Source organism: Spermophilus citellus (genome assembly GCF_964194105.1).
Source record: "Spermophilus citellus genome assembly, chromosome: 12".
NCBI classification, from domain to species: domain Eukaryota; kingdom Metazoa; phylum Chordata; class Mammalia; order Rodentia; family Sciuridae; genus Spermophilus; species Spermophilus citellus.
Genome location: NC_138198.1, coordinates 8,772,385 through 8,791,688, shown reverse-complemented (window position 1 = coordinate 8,791,688; position 19,304 = coordinate 8,772,385). Strand labels below are relative to the sequence as shown.

The 19,304-nt window shown below is 35.3% G+C and overlaps 1 protein-coding gene across 1 annotated transcript in view; it reads right to left on the bottom strand.

The window, feature by feature from the left end:
- The window catches only part of LOC308631359 (uncharacterized protein), a gene marked incomplete at both ends in the record, with an annotated part of 51,349 nt that extends 32,057 nt beyond the window's left edge, over window positions 1-19,292 (bottom strand). The window contains 6 exons of the mRNA XM_081262525.1: window positions 4,420-4,484; window positions 6,925-7,062; window positions 8,104-8,210; window positions 11,496-11,669; window positions 17,623-17,699; window positions 19,268-19,292. Of these exons, the coding sequence (XP_081118651.1) occupies window positions 4,420-4,484; window positions 6,925-7,062; window positions 8,104-8,210; window positions 11,496-11,669; window positions 17,623-17,699; window positions 19,268-19,292 (586 nt within the window). The remainder of the gene's footprint in view (window positions 1-4,419; window positions 4,485-6,924; window positions 7,063-8,103; window positions 8,211-11,495; window positions 11,670-17,622; window positions 17,700-19,267) is intronic.
- Between the last annotated feature and the right edge of the window lie 12 nt (window positions 19,293-19,304).

Genomic DNA, 19,304 nt, shown 5'->3' with positions numbered 1-19,304 from the left:
TTGATTGATTGTATATCCTCTTCTGAGAAGTGTCTGTTCAGGTCCTTGGCCCATTTGTTGATTAGATTATTTGTGTGTGTGTGTGTGTGTGTGTGTGTGTGTGTGTAGCTTTTTGAGTTCTTTGTATACCCTAGAGATTAGAGCTCTATCTGATGTGTGAAGGGTAAAAATTTGTTCCCAGGATGTAGGCTCCGTATTCATCTCACATATTATTTCTCTTGCTGAGAAAAAACTTTTTAGTTTGAATTCATCCCATTTGTTAATTCTTGGGTTTAACTCTTGTGCTAGAGGCATCTTATTAAGGAAGTTGGGGCCTAGTTCCACATGAGGAAGATTAGGGCCTACTTTTTCCTCCATTAGATGCAGAGTCTCTGGTTTAATTCCTAGACCCTTGATCCGTTTTGAGTTAACTTTTGTGCATGGTGAGAGATAGGGATTCAATTTCATTTTGTTGCATATGGATTTCCAGTTTTCCCAACACCATTTGTTGAGGATGCTATATTTTCTCCAGTGCATGCTTTTAGTACCTTTGTCTAACATAAGATAGCTGTAGTTTTGTGGGTTAGTCTCTGTGTCCTCTATCCTGTACCATTGGTCCACCAGCCTGTTTTGATGCCAGTACCATGCTGTTTTTGTTACTATTTCTCTGTAGTATAGTTTAAGATCTGGTATAGTGATACCATCTGTTTCACTCTTCCTGCTTAGAATTTCTTTTGCTATTCTGGGTCTCTTATATTTCCAGATGAATTTCATAATTGCTTTATCTATTTCTGTGAGGAATGTCATTGGGATTTTGATCAGAATTGCACTGCTGGTGAGATTGTAAATTGGTGCAGCCAATTTGGAAAGCAGTATGGAGATTCCTTGGAAAACTGGGAATGTAACCACCATTTGACCCAGCTTTTCCTCTTCTAGGACTATACCCAAAAGACCTAAAAACAGCATACTACAGGGACTAAGCCACATCAATGATTATAGTAGCACAATTCACAATAACTAGACTGTAGAGCCAACCTAGATGCCCTTCAATGGATGAATGGATAAAAATATGTGGCATATATACACAATGGAATATTACTCAACACTAAAAAAATAATAAGATCATGGCATTTGTAGGGAAAAGGATGGCATTAGAGCATATTATGCTAAGTGAATTTAGCCAGTCCCCAAAAAACAAATGCCAAATGTCTTCTCTGATATAAGGGGGGTGACTCAAAATGGGGAAGAGAGAAAAAGCATTGGAAGAAGATTACCTATACACAGGGAAGAGGTGTGGGAGGGAAAGGGAGGGAGAAAGGGAATTGCACGGATGGTGGAAGGAGAGCCTCATTGTTATACAAACCACATGTATGAAGATGTGAGGAAAAAAAAGGAATAGTGCTACCTTAGATTAAGAAGAGAGAAGTGATGGGAGGGGAGAGGAGAGGTTGGAAAGATAGGAAGGATAGTAGAATGGAATAGACATTATTATTATTGGTGTATATATGTGAATGCATGATCAATGTGAATCTACAACCTGTATACTCAGAAAAATGAGATATTGTATCTCATGTGGTTCAAATGTATGATATGTCAAGGTCATTGTACTGTCATGTGTAACTAACTGAAACAAAAATAAAAAACAAATTGTAGTGCAAAAAAAGTACATGTAAAATGGCATAAATTGACATAAACATACTTTATATTCAGAGGTAAAATTGTGCTTTATATATGTAATAAGGATTGTAGTGCATTCCACTGTTATTGTGCACTTAAAAATTATAAAATCAATAAAAAGTAGAAAAAACACAAAAATGCTAAATTTCTCTAGAAATTAGAAAATGCAAATTAACACTACATTGATATTCCATTCTTGATCCAGGCAAAATAGGAATTATTAAGAATACAAGTAACAATAAATGCTGGAGAGAATGTGAGAAAAAAGTTACACTCATACTTTGCTAGTGAGACTGCAAATTGGTGCAAGTACTCTGGAAAACAGTATGGAGATTCCTCTGAGAATGTGGAATGGAAACACCATTCAACCAGTTATCACCCCAGTTGAATCTTGATTTTATTTGTTGCAATTTAGAAGTCTTGTTGAGGAAATCAGTTCCTAAGTTGACATGATGGAGAGTTGGGCATATATATCTCCAAGGAACTTTAATCAATATACTACAGTGACACAGCCACATCAATGTCTACAGCAGCCCAATTCACAATAGTTAAGCTAAGGAAACAACCTAGGTGAGCTTCAACAGATGAAAGGTTAGAGAAAATGGGGTACATATACACAATGGAGTATTTCTTATCCATAAAGAAGAATGAAATTTATGGCACTTGCTGGTAAATGGATGGAACTTGAGACTATTATACTTAGTGAAATAAGCCAATACCAAAAAAACCAAAGGCCAAAAGTTCTCTCTGATCCTAAATAGAATCAGATGTAGCCCATGTATGTAAAAAATACACTCTACTGTCATACATATCTAAAAAAATAAAATAAAACATGGTGCTGAAAAAAAATTAAAAATAAGAACAGTGATAAAAAGCTTTAACCTAACACACACATTTAGTAATGGAAAGAGATGGCTAAAATTCAGTGGTCTGGACACACTAAAGCAAGACTAGAAATAAATGAAGAAACTCTTACAGAATTATGCGAGTTTGAGATCTTCATTTATGCAGGTTCTCAGCCTAGGTATCTCCCATATATTTGCAGACACCATATTATTGACAAGTATGGAGGAACCACCACAGAAAATGCATTTCAGATACTCTACTGCCTATATCACTATTTCACTAACATGACTCCACTCTCACAACACTGACAAAGAAAGTTGTTACTTAACAGTGCAAGCTATCACCATTCAGGAGTCACAGATAAGACATAGGAAACTACAACAGAGACACCATTTGGAAAATAATTCAATATCACACATTTAATCAATAGCATAAGACACATCATCCAGGGAAAACAGTTTCCTAAGCAGACACTCAAATAAATGTGGAAAAGATATATATCCCTGAAGATGTACAAATTTCAATATAGAAATATAAGAAAGATAAAAAGCAAAGTAGTATGACTGTTTTATAGTTAATTACCCTAGAAACTATTTCCAAAGATAATGCAATATAAAAAAATGCCAGAATAAAATTCAAAAAAAAATGTTAAAATAGTGAATTATTTCAAAGATGAAGCAAAGAAAAACTGAGTAGATTAAGGAAAACAATGCAGGGCATGAAAAAACAATTCAATACAGATTCTGAAAAAGAATCAATTAGAAATCTTGAAAATAAAGAGCTCAATACCTCAAATAAATATATCCAGTTAAAGTTAGACCCATAGACTAGATCAAGTGAAAGAAAAAATACCAGAGCTTGAAGTTGACGATGAAATATCACATTCAGACAATATCAACAACAATCAAAATTACAAAACCACTAGACACAATTCATAGACTACTTTTATGAATCACTGGTACACATAATGGAAAAGAGGTACAGGCTACAGGCAATGAAAGCTTTCTCAGTGAATAAAAGAAACTATTTCTTATATCTTGTGAAAGTTATGGACATCCAGATATAAGATTTTAGAATACCAAATGGACATGGCCCGAAAAGAACTTCTCCAAATCATAGTCTATAAAATTACCAAAGGTACACTGAAATCTATAATAAGGGCCAAAGCAATTATAAACATATCAGAAAAATATTAGATTTCTGAGTAGAAATTTTAAGGCCCAGGAAATGGTATATTTCAAACCCCAAATAAAAATGTTAAAAAAGAAACAAAGACAATAATTGTAAAATGGATGGAAAGGGTGGTCATCATGTTAAGGTGAAAAAATCAGAAACAAAACCCCAATTATCACATTCTCTCCCTAACATGTGGAATCTGGGAAGAAAATAAGAATGACTAGAAAATGATGAAGGGAACATTAAGGAAGAGGGAAGGTAACTGGGGATGAAAAAGGGAGTAGAGGGGGAAAATGGAAGTAAGGAAAGTGGTCAGGATTCAAGTATTGTATATGTGTGTATAGAAATATCACTGTGAAATTCACTAATGTAGGCACTCAATAGGAGCTGATATTAACAACTGACAAGAACACCTGGTTTTATAACAAGTCCAATCTGCTATCATGTGACCATATACGAAACAGAATATATAATTTAAAAATATTCTTACTTCTGCAAAGACATAAAATTTCAGGGTCAAAATTAATGTAAAATTTCTTCAGACAATATCATTTAGATGATAAATTTCTTATAGTTAATTATTAAGATATCCTGGATTCTATATGAGCAAGAAAGATATAAAAAATATGAATGGAATTTGAACATTTATTTTTTTCCCACTCTTCTTTTGTGATCAAACATTCTTACTCTTATTTACACAGGGCATGAACACCAAGAGTAACTCATTTTTTTAAGTCTTACCTGGATTGAAATTTACTGATGTTCTAGATTGTGCTTTCATGTATTGAAGAATTAAATTCCTGTTTCTATATTTGAAAAAAGTAATAAAATTGGTATTTTAACACTCATATGAAAACACTGATCAAATATAATTCAATACTTTATAATGTTTTAGATCTAGTATCAGAACTTTTTCATATGCTCTCCTAATCTGTATGCCCTATAAACATTTTGTTAACTTGAAAATTATTTGTACAATGTTTGTTTTTTTCTGTTTTGTGAGATGGTATTTCATGATGATGGTCAGGCTGATCTTAAATACCTGGGCTCAAGCAATTGTCCTGCCTCAGGCTCTTAAGTAGCTGGGGTAAATGCATGTGTCACTGCACCCATAGCTTGAAGTTAAAGAAGAAAAGAGATGAAATGACCATTAATTGAGAACAGGACAGGTAAATATATTAACTAGTGTAGCTTGAACTCAGAAAATGCCCTGTCTCTGTAAAAAATAATTTTTTGTTCTTGCACAACTTCTTTCTCTTAGGCTTAAGGCCTTTTAAAAAATAAGGGTTGTATCACTTTAGTTCACCAGGTTGTTATGGAGATTTACTAAGATAATATTGAAACATGTTAAGCAAAATAGTAAAATAATGGCATACTTAACTACTTACAATCTCAGCTAGAACTAATGTGCATTTTTCATAGGTTCTAATATTCAAAAGTTAAAATTATTTTAAAAAATGCTTGAGTCCTAATTTTCATGATCAATTGGGCTCTTCTTTGTGCTTTATAACTCAAAGCAAATCAACAATTAATTTATAACTATTTATAAATATCTCCTTAAATTAGAGAATATAATCATCCCCTTCTGTGAGACTAATCAATAACAACAAAGGCAAGAAATTAACAAATGCCAAAAACTTGGACTACTACTATTTCTTCTCTACCTAGTTGAAAAGAATCAGCAGATAAGTGTAGCTACATTTCCATGTTGATCTCCAACTGACTTGGAACACAGAATTTTCTTTAACACAATGGATACTGAGGAGTCATGATGGGGCTTAGCTCTCTTAGATTCAATGAATCTGCTTAATCTATTCCTTTTGAGGCAGACCTTAATAAATGCTGAAAACTTTAGGCAGCGATTCCAACAGCTTGGAAATTTCCATTACTTGGGAAAACTACTAGAAGTGCCAATCTAAATTGGCACTCACCATGGAAAACAGTGATGTGGAACCCGCTGCAGTCAAAGGAAATCTACTTCAAGGGATGGAAGGATTTGGGGCACAGATCTGTTAGCCAAGATGACAGAAAACTCTGATCTCTTCCAGAGATTACTTGAAGCTTTACTTGAAGCTTTCTAATAGATTTGAATGATTTTAATTTTATGACAGAAAAGACAAAGTCCTAAAAGGATAATGCACCAGAAAGGGCAAGGCTAATATGGGGATTCCACATAAGGTTCCTAAAAGGGGGGACAGGGTCAGAGTGCTTAGTATTTGTTGGCCAAAGCTAGAGGCCAAGCTGTCAAAGCAGTGTGCTTCTGCTTGGAAACAACTGTTGAATAAAAAGCATAAGTGCATGAGAACTAAAAAGAGTGTTGAGTCTAAGTGTGGGTTACCATGAAGACTCAGGGATTGGATCAGTCAGGATATTTTGAAATAAAAGCTCTTCACTACCAGACTACAGGGCCAGGTCTGGCAGAAACACCACAGCAACAGAACTGACAGAGATAAAGGAACAATTTAAAAATCTATTTATTCCCCTCCATCTGATTACAGAATTATCTTCCTTGCACTTCAAGGATATCATTAGGTCCTTGATAAATTAAAGGGGGATGGTAGAATAGCTAACTTCAGCTAAACAGGGAATTTCAAGACTCAAATAGCAAATTATAAAATCATAGGTGTGATACTATCTGTCCCTTTGAGGAGGGGTTATGCTTGAAATGAATTGGATAATGCTGGAAACCCTAAGGATAAAGGTTTACAAAGTCCTAAGATATTAGCTAGTGGTATATCTCAGCGGTAGGAAAATTTCCCAGCATGCATGAGAAGAAAAAGAAAGGAGAGGGGAAGAGAGAGAAGAGAACAAACCTTGAAGGTGACTCATGCACACATCACTACTTATTTTTTTTTAAATAACTAATCCATTTTAATTATGTATATATGACAGTAGAGTGCAATTTGATTCATTGGACACAACTGCAACAACTTTCATTTCTGATTTTACACGATGTACCATTGCATCATATATGCAGTCATACCTGTACCAAGGTAATAATGTCTATCTCACTGCACCATCTTTCTTGCCTCCATTACCCCTCCATCCTTCTCTTTGCCCAATCAAAGTATCATCACTGCTTCTTGGCTAGACTTTGAAGGGTTTCTGACTAATGAACTGTCCTAACTCACTACGGTTCCATACATAGTAATGCTATGAAATCTCACCTCATATATAAGATGCAACAGGTGTAACTATTGTGGATATACATCTAATGTTGATTAGTATTGTAATATAAATACTTACGCAGTATTTCCACTAGCAATGGCATAAGACAAGGCAGTCTCTCCACAATTATCTGAAGCAGACACATTAACACCACATTGAAGAAGCAGCTCAGCTATGTGTGTTGATTTATGTTCCACAGCCAACATGAGGGCTGTTCTAAAATAGGAGAGATAACTTCAAATTTAGGTATTTTAATAAGTTTATTTAAAAAGCCATTGTAATACTTTTTACCAATTTGACATCTAGCTTTACATACACTAACAGACATATACATCTTGGAAGATCAAATCTTTATCTTTCTAAATCATTTGTAAGTCTAAAAGGAAAATAAACACATAAAAAAATAAATCACGTGTCCCAAAAGGGGAGAGTTACAAACTTAAAATCCTTCAATGAACATTAATTATGATGAGGTCATTCATCTGGAGTTGGCAAAGATTTCAATGAATAAAGCTCCATTTCTTTCTTAGAGTGATGTAATATATTGTAACTCACAGTCAGCCAAAGGTCAAGGAGTAAAAAGGTATTTGCAGGTATAACATATTAACAGTAGCACTGGTGATAATAATAATAATTGTTGCTTCAGTCATTCACTCTGAGAAGCATTTGCCAGGCATTGAAATCAATGCTACATGTATAATCTTGCAACCAGATTTCAAGCATATGTTACACTCTTTTTCATTATAAATGTTCTTGTTAAGACTAATTAGACGTCACTTAGGAAAAATCTGAAATCAATATTCTACAAATTAAGTAATTTAAAGAAAATAGTCATATAAAGAAAAAAATAATTCTCAATGTCTATCTATACTCAACACAGCATTTGCAAAAGAAAACTATTCCAGGAGAAGATGAAATATTGCAGAAAATTTAAAAAGTTCAATACTGAATAAAAGCACAAACTAAAAGTCTATATTTTACAAAACTAACATGAAAACTCTAGCTAACACAAGATTATGTGATCAACAAAATCAAATAGTAATTATCAGACAATAATTATAAGGGCATGTGAATCATACTACATACTCTTATTTGTGTTGCTCAGTTTGAATAATTGCTCTTCTCCTTAATTTTAGTTTACGTTCATAAATTTCACTCTATTCCAATGATTATGTCATTCCCATTAATTTAATATTTTTAACTTGAGTGATTTTACTACAATATTAACCTTTTTCTAAAAAATATAAAGTACTATACCTTCCCTTATCATCAACTTCATGTATGTTTGCTTTATTCTTAATAAAAAATTCTACCATCATCTTTCTGTTTTTCTTTACGGCGAGTAGAAGTGGTGTTTGGCCACTCTGAAAAACAACAAATATAGTTTATTCACAAGATTACTACTTTTCAACTGAAGTTAACCTTACAAAATACTGTATGAACATAAGCATATAATAATAATGTAAATTAAGAGTAGCCACTCTCTTCTCTTCCCATTCTGCTGCCATACGTGCTGCTCTTTCATTTTGAGATGCCTCTCCTCTGACTAGAGTGGCCACATGAACTCCAGCATTTCTAAAACTGCTTCATACATTTACTGTTTCCATGGATCTTTGCCGCTGTCAAGCATTCATCCTGGCATCTTGGAGTTATGTAACATGAATCCTCCTCAACCAAGAGCATCGTTAGGACATAAACTGTATTTTATATCCCAATAGACCCATTCCCTAATACATATTAGTAAAGGATATAAGTATTATATTTCACTAACAAGCCAAATTCTCAACTCACTAGTAGGGTGTATAAATCATATTCTGAAGAACATCTACTTTTCCAGTAATACCAAGCCTCATAGAAAAGATTCCTTGTTTTACTGCTAGAGAAAATTTACACAACTGTGCATTGTATGTCCAGTAGTACAGAAATAGCTTTTCCATTGCTTAACACCTACTTGACACTGATTTTTTTATTGGAGATATTCACATGTGAACAATTGAAGTTACAGGAATATATTTCTGAGAGCTTTCCAGCAACATGGAAGTTTTCTCCATGTTATACAAGTCCACTTGATTCTTTTTTATTTATGAAATCAGAATCCCAGATTCCAATGGAAGGAATTTCTGCTTAAAATTGATAGAGTCTGAGTAAACTATGTTGCTTTTTCATAACTGTTCCTGTGTCTTCTCTTATTATAAGTTGAAAGATATTTATCTTACATGTCAGAAAATTCAATACAAAAATATATTATTTTTATGCAATTGGAGAAAATTTTTCCAACTAATCCACTGAGAGGGGATTAACAAAGAGAAATAATCAACTCAAAAAAAATTAACACAGAGCTGGGATTATGGCTCAGCGGTAGAGCACTCACCTAGCACATGTGAGGCCCTGGGTTTGATCCTCAGCAGCACATAAAATAAATAAAATCAATGTATTGTGTCCAATAAGAATTAAAATATAAATATTTTTAAAAACTCCAAACAAACAACAAAAAAAACACCCAGTCAATAACTGAGCAAAAGAACTAAACAGAAATTTCTCAAAAGAAACACAAATGTCCCAACTATATATAAAAAAGTCTTCTACATCTCTAGCAATTATGTTAATGCAAATAAAAACTACACTAAGACTTTATCTTACTCCAGCCACAATGGTAATTATCAAGAACACAAACAGTAATATATACTGGTAAGAATGTGGGGCTGGGGATGTGGCTCAAGCGGTAGCGCGCTCGCCAGGCATGCGTGTGGCCCGGGTTCGATCCTCAGGACCACATACAAAGATGTTGTGTCTGCTGAAAACGAAAATAATAATAATAATAAATATTAATATTCTCTCTCTCTCTCTCTCTCTCTCTCTCTCTCTCTCTCTCTCTCTCTCTTCTCTCTCTCTCTCTCTCCCCCTGGTCAAAAAAAAGAATGTGGGGGTAAGGCACACATTTACACTGTTGGTGGGACTACATACTAGTACAACCACCCTGGAAAACAGTTTGAAAATTCCCCAAAATCTAAGAAGGGAACCACAACATGAAACAGCTATCCCATGACTCAGTATTTTCCCCAAATTAGTAAAACAAAATTTTACGTGTAACTGTATATTAATACAGTCACATGTGTTTACAGTAGCACAATTCACAACAGGTAAATTATGAAATTAACCCAAGTACTTGTGAATGGATGAAAGGATTAAGAAATTCTGGTGCACATACATACAATGGAGTATTACTCAGCCATAAAAATACATTATGTCATTTGTTGGTAAATGAGTTGGTATCCAAGAATATCATGCTAAGTGAAATAAGTCAAATAAGAAACTCAAAGGCAAAATGTTTCATATGTGGAAGCTGGAGTTAATTAAAGAAAAAGAAATGAAGAACAGAATATCAAAAGATGTAAAGAAGATCATTAGTGTAGAAAAAGAAGATTGAGAGGCACAGAGATAATGAAAAAGGGAAGGCAATGAAGAAGGAAATCTTTAAAATTCATGTTATATGCATATATAAATATACCACAGGTAATTGCACCCTTATGTATAAGTAAAAAGAATCAACCAAATAAATAGGTGAAAGGAGGTCCAGGAGAATAGGAGGGGGAGAATGGAGGAGGAGGGGTAGACAGATGGAAAAGAGGGAATCAATGACTCAACTGGAATTCCATAATTCCATGCATGTAAGATTTGGGGGGAATGAATTCAACTACTATGTAAAACTATAAACTCTAATAAAAATAACATTGAAAATGTATTCTCACTTGTAATGACAATCCTGGTAACATAATGCTTGGATATTTTCCAAAATTCTTTTTATTCTCATCCACTTTAATTGCTACTTAAAGTTACTTATAATTTTAGGCAAAATTTAATTCAGAAATTTTGTGTATCATCAAGATTTATGCTGATCTACACAGATTACTTGTAGTATCATGAAAGGCACTAAACATTTGCATTTTTAAGGAACAAAGCTGAAGACTAATACATAGTACAGCTGGCAAAATCCATGAGTTACTACTTCTAGCAATAATTTATCCATTCTAGCAATGAGTGACCCAATCAACCTTTCAAAAATTCCAGTGGGAACATGATTTTTATAGTATATATAGAGAACACTATTTAACTTCGAAATTCTAAATTCAAACAATTAATCCCATTTGAAAGAGACTCATAATATATTATGTAGTCCATATTCTTGTATATCAGTAGAAAACACCATGAAATCTTTATCACACTATATTAAAAAAGAGGAGTTGTAACCTCATTTATAGAGGCAAAGTAGGTGATTGGAGTAAGTGCTGCAGTTGCCAGAAGCAAACTGAAGAACATGTGTGCCCAGCATGTGGGAGGCAAACCCTGCACACCACACCACACAGTACTATGGCTCAAGGGGACCGCATCAGGTTCCTTCACAGAAGCTTGAAGTTCAGATTTCTGCATGAGTCTCTTGAATTCTAAGTGTGGATTCAACTTATGGAGGCAAACTAAATACACACATGAGCTACAAAAGAAGGAGGAAGAATACGAGAAGAACTTCCAACATTTGCTAGTATTTTAATAAAAAGAAAATTTGCTTATAATCAGTATTTTTAACATGCATTACTGTTAATTTTAAGAAAAATTTTAAATATTTTGAAAATAATAGTGATTGATGTATATACCATGTTTTTGGCTTCAATATCTGCGTTGGATGAAAGCAGTTTTGTTGCTATTAATGTGTTCCTATAAAAGATAACATAGTGGAGCGAAGTTTCACCCTTGTTGTTGTGAACATTTGGATTGGCACCATGTTCTAGAAGAATAATTGCACATTCCTCTTCCTCATATTGTAGGGCCTGTTGGTTTTAACCAAGAAATAGATTGTAAATTTTGGAAATCCAAGAAAAATATTTCACGTTTTACTCATTAGTTATAACTAAATGGCATTAACCAATTTTTTTTCTAAGCATTTCATCAAATTCATTTCCTGCAAAACCACTGGTATATCTACCTTCATCAATGGTGTGTTGCCATCACTGTCACACAAATCGACATTACATTTCCTCTTCACTAGAAGAGCCACCACTGCTGGATTGCCATAGGCACAGGCATAATGTAGAGGGGTTCTGTGCAAGTAAGAAGCTTTATTAGGAATTCATAAGGTACCTTTTGAAATATACAACTATTTATGCAATTATAAACATTAAGTAGCTCATAATTCCTCTATTTTCTTATGAAGATGGTACAATATTTAGTAGCTGTCATTACTTATTTTATTAATGAATGATCAGCCTATGCCACTGACATTTTCTTCTTATTTCTTGTTTCTGATACTGCTGGAGATTGCACCCTGGGTTACTCAACTAATGAGTCATATCCTAAGCACATTTTTATTATATAAACAATTTTGATGCAGGGTCTCACTAAATTGCCCACTGTGGTCTTAAACTTCCAATGCTCTTGCCTCAGCATCCTAAGTCACTGGAATCATGGGTATGTGCGACTGTGCCTGGTTCCATTGATTTTACTTATTTTTGTTTGCTTTGTTTTCATATTGCTGGGGATAGAACCCAGGCCTGAAGCATTCTAGGTAAGGAAGGGCTCTACCACAGAACCACATCCCCAGAGCAGAGCAGCCCACATGCCTAGAAAGAAGATGGACTTGAGATTTAGCTCATCTTCAGTATGAATTCTACTTTAGACTCTGTGATGTACTAGTTATCCCACAGTCTTACTCTCCCTCAATTTCCTAAAAAAGTAAGGAATAAAATGAGTATCTCCCTGAATACTACCAGGATGTTTAATGGAGAATCTATGTAAAACATCTGAAGATTTTGTGGCACCAGCAACAGCTCCATAATTGGTAGCTATTGTAATCAATATTATTGCTTTTTATCAACTAAGAGTATTTCAATTAATAAGTTAGTAGTATTGTAGTGATTTTTAAAAATATATTTTAAAAACTATGTATTTCAATGAGTCTAAGATGATTTTTTTTCTTATCATTTTAACAACACTGACAATGGAATCCCACTAATAATTCGGGCTGCATTACAACTACAATTGGCAGCATTTAATTTTTTCTTCATAAACAAAATAAAGAACCATCATAATTCATGGTGCCTTACCTTAAGTGAAATGTGAGACAAACAATAGATTTATGGCAGTTCTCATGACATGGATGGCATTAAAATTCAGTTTTAAAAGTATGATAGGTAAAGTAGGCTGAATAATAACAGTAAAAGGCCAAACCGAAAGCAAACAATGCCAAAGGAAAAAGAACCCAAATGAATTAATATGGTTAAATTAATTCAGTATTTATATATATATATATATATATATATATATATATGGGATTTATATATGAATCAGGTGTTTTCAATGTTCAGTATTTAATACTGTCTTAATTTTTCACAAGGGACGTTTACAATTTCTTACCTCCATGAATGCATGATTGAAAAGGAGGAAGAACTGTTTCATTTGAAATTGAGTCCTATCACGTCAGTTTTAATTAACTGGTCACACCTAGAAAGTTTTTATGTAAGAGTTCTCTGAGATAGTACAATATGTCAAATACAAAATAAGTAGCTGTGCAGTTCTTGCACATTAAAAACGTATTCATTTTATGAGTACAAATGAATAGAATTAAAGAATAATTCTTTAATGCTTTACTTTATAAAAGTTTCACTTAAAAATACTAAAGTTGAGAAGTTTAGTATTTTTATGTGAAACTTTTATAAAGTAAAGCAATATTTTTTCAGGAGTAATAATCTTTTATACTTGCTCTCTTCTATTCTCTCGAAAACAAAATTATTAACCTATAATTGCATATGTAAAATAAAATATATATATATAAGAAATGTATGTATAGTAATATCTACAATAGATGAAATGCACTATAGGACATCTATATAGAAATGTACTAGAAGAAAACATAAATGCTTTCTTCATTTTGGCAAAGGCATTCTAAGAAATAATGAATTTGAAAGAAGACTTCTTTTTTTCTTACCTCTCTTTTTAAAATTTATTATGTTGATGATGATGACAATGTTATTGTTGTTGTTTTGCTGGAGATTGCCCCCTTACCCTTTGCTTTGACATGCAAGAAGTGCTCTAACATTGAGCTACATTTCCAACCTTGGAATTCTAATTTAATCAGATAAAATACTCTAATTTTACAGATGCTCAAGTGACAGTGACATATGAACATAGAAAAAATATTTATGTCCTTGGCAATAGAAGGAATTTAAGTCTAACAAATGAAATAAATTTCGCAGCTACAGTATTTTGAAGCTGAAGAGTAGTGGTATTGGGCTGTTGATTATGGCTTGAGCTGTTTATTGCTCCTCAAATAGATGATTTAATGATAACTGCTGTGCCGCATTTAAAACTGTGCATGCCACTACCTACCAATTCCATTTTACTCTCCCTTCCAGATATTTGAGTATTCTTTTTATCCTGTTCCAGTCACTTATCTTTTGGCCATTGGCAAACAAGTAATTTGTGAAAGTTAATAATGTATTTTGATACACAGAATGGCAAGTCTTTGTTCATTGCAAACATTTTGTTAGTGTCATCATGACCCTAAATGACTGCGTGTGGAACTAAAAAATGTACAGATATTTTTATTTGTTTTTTGTGTAATTGATAACCACAGAGAGAGCTCACATTTGGGGTCAATGAGTATTCTAATGCACAAACCACAAGCAGGGCCTACCTTTGATACTCTTAGTCCCTTCAGAACAGAGTAGGGCAAGCTACAGTAGGGCAGCAGCAGGCAGCACTGTACAGACTAGGCACCCTTTGTGTGCTACTCCCTTGGCCCTGGTGACTGAGAGCTTGCACGGCCTGGATGCTCTCAACCAATGCTCTACTCTTCATGCTTGTATAGATACACAGTAATGGATAACTACAGGAAAGGGTACTGGAACAGTGGAATCAGCAATTTTGGAATTTTGTGCGAGAAGCTTTTGGCAGATGCTTTTTTACTTTAGTCTAAAGTGATAACAAAATTGAAAAAGCATGTTGTGTTTGGTGTTCTGGAAAGTGTGAAAGCTGCCAGTGAACTCTAGTGTCCTCTGTGGAAAGGTAGCTAAAGGTAGTTAACTTCACTAACTGAAGTTAATGAAGTATTTGCAGAAAATTCAGGGCTTGTCAACACTGTTGTTATGAAAATGGTTGGATGATCAAGATGACACCAAGTTATCCTAAGAATTTCATAAATTAGTGAGTGAAGCATGTGAGAAATAAGTAAAATCTTATTTTTAGAGGTGGAAGACACACCCCTAAATATACTAGTGTGAAGGAATTTTAAAATATAAAAAAGAAGAAAGAACATGGAGCCATCTTCCCAATTCAGAGTTCTTGTGAGGCTCTTGGGACACAACAGGTAATAGATTACATCTGAAAATTTTTCAATGCTTTTGAAAATGTGTACATTAAAAGCTGTTGTGTTTATTTTTTTTTAAATCAGTGACCTTACAGGGAAATTTTAAGTGTCTGGGAAACCAGTTATAAATTTGGTTTTGTTTAGCTGCCCATTAGAAGTTCTGGGTACTGAACTCCCAAGGTGTGCAGGTCCTGGATATTGAGGACTCCACAGGATATTAAAGTCAAATATTCTGGTGAAAGGAGAACTGGTATCCTTTCTGCTCTGCTCCCATTGGCACAGCCTGGATGGTACCGGCTTCAATTCCATCAGCCCATTGGTCCCTTACCCCTCAGTCCCTGGCCTCCCAGACCCTATTACCTATTTTTATGATCGGTGCCATCAACAGGACATCCACGTCCCAGATAACGCTTAATTCTTCCCAGTTCACAATTTTTGGCAGCCTGGTGGATCTTCCCAAGAGGGTTATATCCGAAAAACTTGATTCCCAGGCTTATATAAACAAACTTTCTCCAGGCTCTATCCATCCTAAAGACAATTAGGTAACAACCTCTGTTAAGTGGCCTACCAAAGCAGGTCTGCCATTACCTATCTGCCAACCAACTGGCAAAATAGTCGTTGCCAGGTGACACTGATAAACACAAATGCACATTCCAGAATCTGCATGGCCCTAGGTGATTGGCTCCTGGAAGCTCCGCCCCCTGTACTGTGATCAGCGCCTGGCTATTCTGTACAGACCCCACCAAGAACCAGGTGGGACTCCTCTGAGACCCCCCCAAGACCCATACAGTGAGTGAGATGACCCACCAGAATCAGGGGGGCCTCAATGGCGGGCAGGTGAGAACCCCCCACACCCAGACCTGGGTGGGCAGGACTCATCCTCTCTGCCATTTAAAAAATAATTAATGAAAAAGAATTTACAGTATCAAAGAGGTTCATATTTCCCTTTGGCAACTATCTTTAAGAAAGATTTCCAAGTGTCTCATGTATCAAGGGACTGTTTCATATGCATAAGACATCATACCCCCCCCCATTTCCTGTCCTCATGGAGGTTTTTTTAAATCATAAGGTGGGCAGACAAAGAAATAAACATCTCTAGGTTTACTAGATGAGGTCCTACCCATCTTATGAGATAATACTACAACTTGTTAAGAACAGCCAGGAAGGGAGAGGAAAGGAAGAGTCAAGATGAGAACACAGACCATGATCTCTAATTGGTGTTGTATTATGTGTAAAAGGGACATCAGATAAGGCCTAAGTGCCCAGTCATGGGACTTTCATTACCTGGCCACTTGGATGACTTAGTTCCATCTAGGGGTTGGGGAGTACGTAATTCTGAACAGCAAACCCAATCGTGATCTTAAAATATTCTATTTAAAAGGGAGCAGAGAAGGAGATGATTTTAAATATCTTTTTAAAGAAAGTGTCTAAGCAAAACCCAACAGTTTAAAGAATGAAAGACCTTATTTCTAGCACTCTTATAAAGAACAAACATGGTATTTTGCTTCTCGGGAACTATAGCTCTACCTACCAATCTCCCTGTCCTGTCTGCTTCTCTTCACGTGTAACCTTATCTTATATTGCAGATGCATTTCCTTGGCAAGGCTGCTGGCCACTCAGTTACAATATCACAGGTCAATGATGCTCCATTTCTAAAGTCCTAGAATTCTCATTTTCCAAACTTGATTCAAATATCCTTCAGTATCAGACCAGAAATATTGAGTATTCTGGCTCATGAGGTATGTGCCAGCCTAGTTCGTACAAGATATCTTACTGAAGTAACAGAATACAGGGAATGATAAACCAAATGTAAGGGTGATAAACATGCAATATCTTTACAACTGACAATTTCATATGTGAAGACATAAAAAATCATGGCATTTTGCAGGTAAATGGAGGAAGTTGGAGGAGATAATGCTAAGTGAAGTCAGCCAATCCCAAAAAACCAAATGCTGAATGTTTTCTTTGATATAAGAAGACTGATTCATAGTGGGGTAGGGAGGGGGGGCACAGGAGGAATAGATGAACTCTAGATAGGGCAGAGGGATGGGAGGGGAAGGGAGGGGGCAGGGGGTTAGAAATCATGGTGGAATGTGATGGTCATTATTATCCAAAGTACATGTATGAAGACACGAATTGGTGTGAATATACTTTGTATACAGAGATATGAAAAATTGTGCTCTATATGTATAATAAGAACTGTGATGCATTCCGCTGTCATATATAAATAAAAATAAATTTTTTTAAAAAAGAAAAAAATCAGTGAGAAAGATGTTATCTAACCAAATGGTATACAGAATATTGTCTATTCATTCAGAAGGAAAAAATGTGTAAATCCTTACATCAAATGATACCTATAGAGACGTGGGATATATACAGACTTTTGTGCCCAGTGTGAGACACAGAATGTTTTCACATACCAGCACAATGATGGACACAAGTGACAACATCTGAACAGAGACCACTGGATCAGCAGCTTGCTTCCACTTGAGCATCACTAGAGAACAGTTTAATCATGGGCATCTAGTGAAGCACACTGTGGGTGCTCAGCAGCTGTTTTCTCCCACAGTTCAGAACACCACAGAGGGCCTTTAATCTGTATATAGTTTCTAATTGGAATTTACAATAGCTAGGCCACAGCAAGAGCCCAAGGGTCAATCAGAATGCACTGTGTAAAAAAGCCCAAGAGTAAGGCCACGGTTTATGAAATGAAGTACTGGACAGTGTTGAGAAATCCTTGTGATCTGTTCACTGAGGAGTGACCACTTTCATTTTGGAGTATATGAAGACAAATTTAAGCAGATACAGCATTCTAGTGCTTTCAAGTTAGCCAACAAGGCCCAGTTAGATTGACCTCCACAAACTGAAGACCCTACTAAGCCAGAAATTTTGTTTCAGGTAACGAAGTAGGAGATAAATTTCTCTTTTAACAAAAGCCTGCTACTGTTTCATGTACAGCTAAGACACTGTGGGCCTATGAATCTGCAGTTTAAACAGTTTTCATTCCGCTAGTTGAGGCTTGCTGGGCTATCTTCATTTTGTTAGTTGTTGAATCCAAGACGACATACCCCAAAACTGGAATTTAAGGCAGAGGCCTCTACTGAAGCCAAAGGTTTCCACTGTGTAAAAGAGCCCAAGAGTAAGCTAAGAGCTGATTTTCTTCTTTACATTCCATTCTTCCTGACTGGGAGAATTCCTTGTATGACTTGTGGGAAATAGAGCATATACCATATTGATTCTTACTGTTTTTTTTTGGCAATGGGGGGATTGAACCAAGGGCCTCACACATGCTAGGCAAGCACCTTATCACTGTGCCACATCCCCAGCACTACTACACTTTGAGATATAGAAGTAACCACAGTATATTGATTGCAATGACCTAAACAGTTCCATCCACCAAGTTACTTTTATTTCCCTTCCAAACCACATTAGCTAAATCTAGGGGCCCCTACCTCCATCAGAATTGGCAAGTTGTGGACTTGGGCACTTGTATCCAATAAAGCCATAAACATTTGAGTCTTTTCCCTTCCCAGACATCACCCTAGAATACTCAGGTTTCCAGCCCTGATAAGGAAACCTTAATCTTTAAAGAGTAAGGCTGTGGTATAGGACTGAAGGAAGTGGTTTTATGCCATTCAACAAGAAATAGTTCGTTTGAGCTGTATGATGGCTGCTCACCATTTAACCCAAATCAACCAACAAAAATTCCTCTCCCAATACTTTAGGTTCATCTAAAACACTGTATCAAGTGATACCATCTACTTCAATATATGGAAAGGATGACTTTTGTATGAATTCTCTGATCATCCTTGAGAGACTCCTCAACCCAGTAGTCTTCTGATGAGGCTGGTGTCCTCTGGATGACTTAGACTTGGTTCACATACCCATATTCTGCCTTCCTAAAACAGAGTGAGAGCTAAACTAGATGTAGAAACAAATACATCAAGACATGCAAAACTTCAATAGAATAAAGTCTAATTTTTGCTCAAAATATTTTTCACCAGCAAAGATATGGAGGACAACTTCTCTCTTATCAATTTATTCAGGCATGCTGGCCTTTCTTACCTTGGGCTCTGCCACATTCAGGCATGACAACCCATAA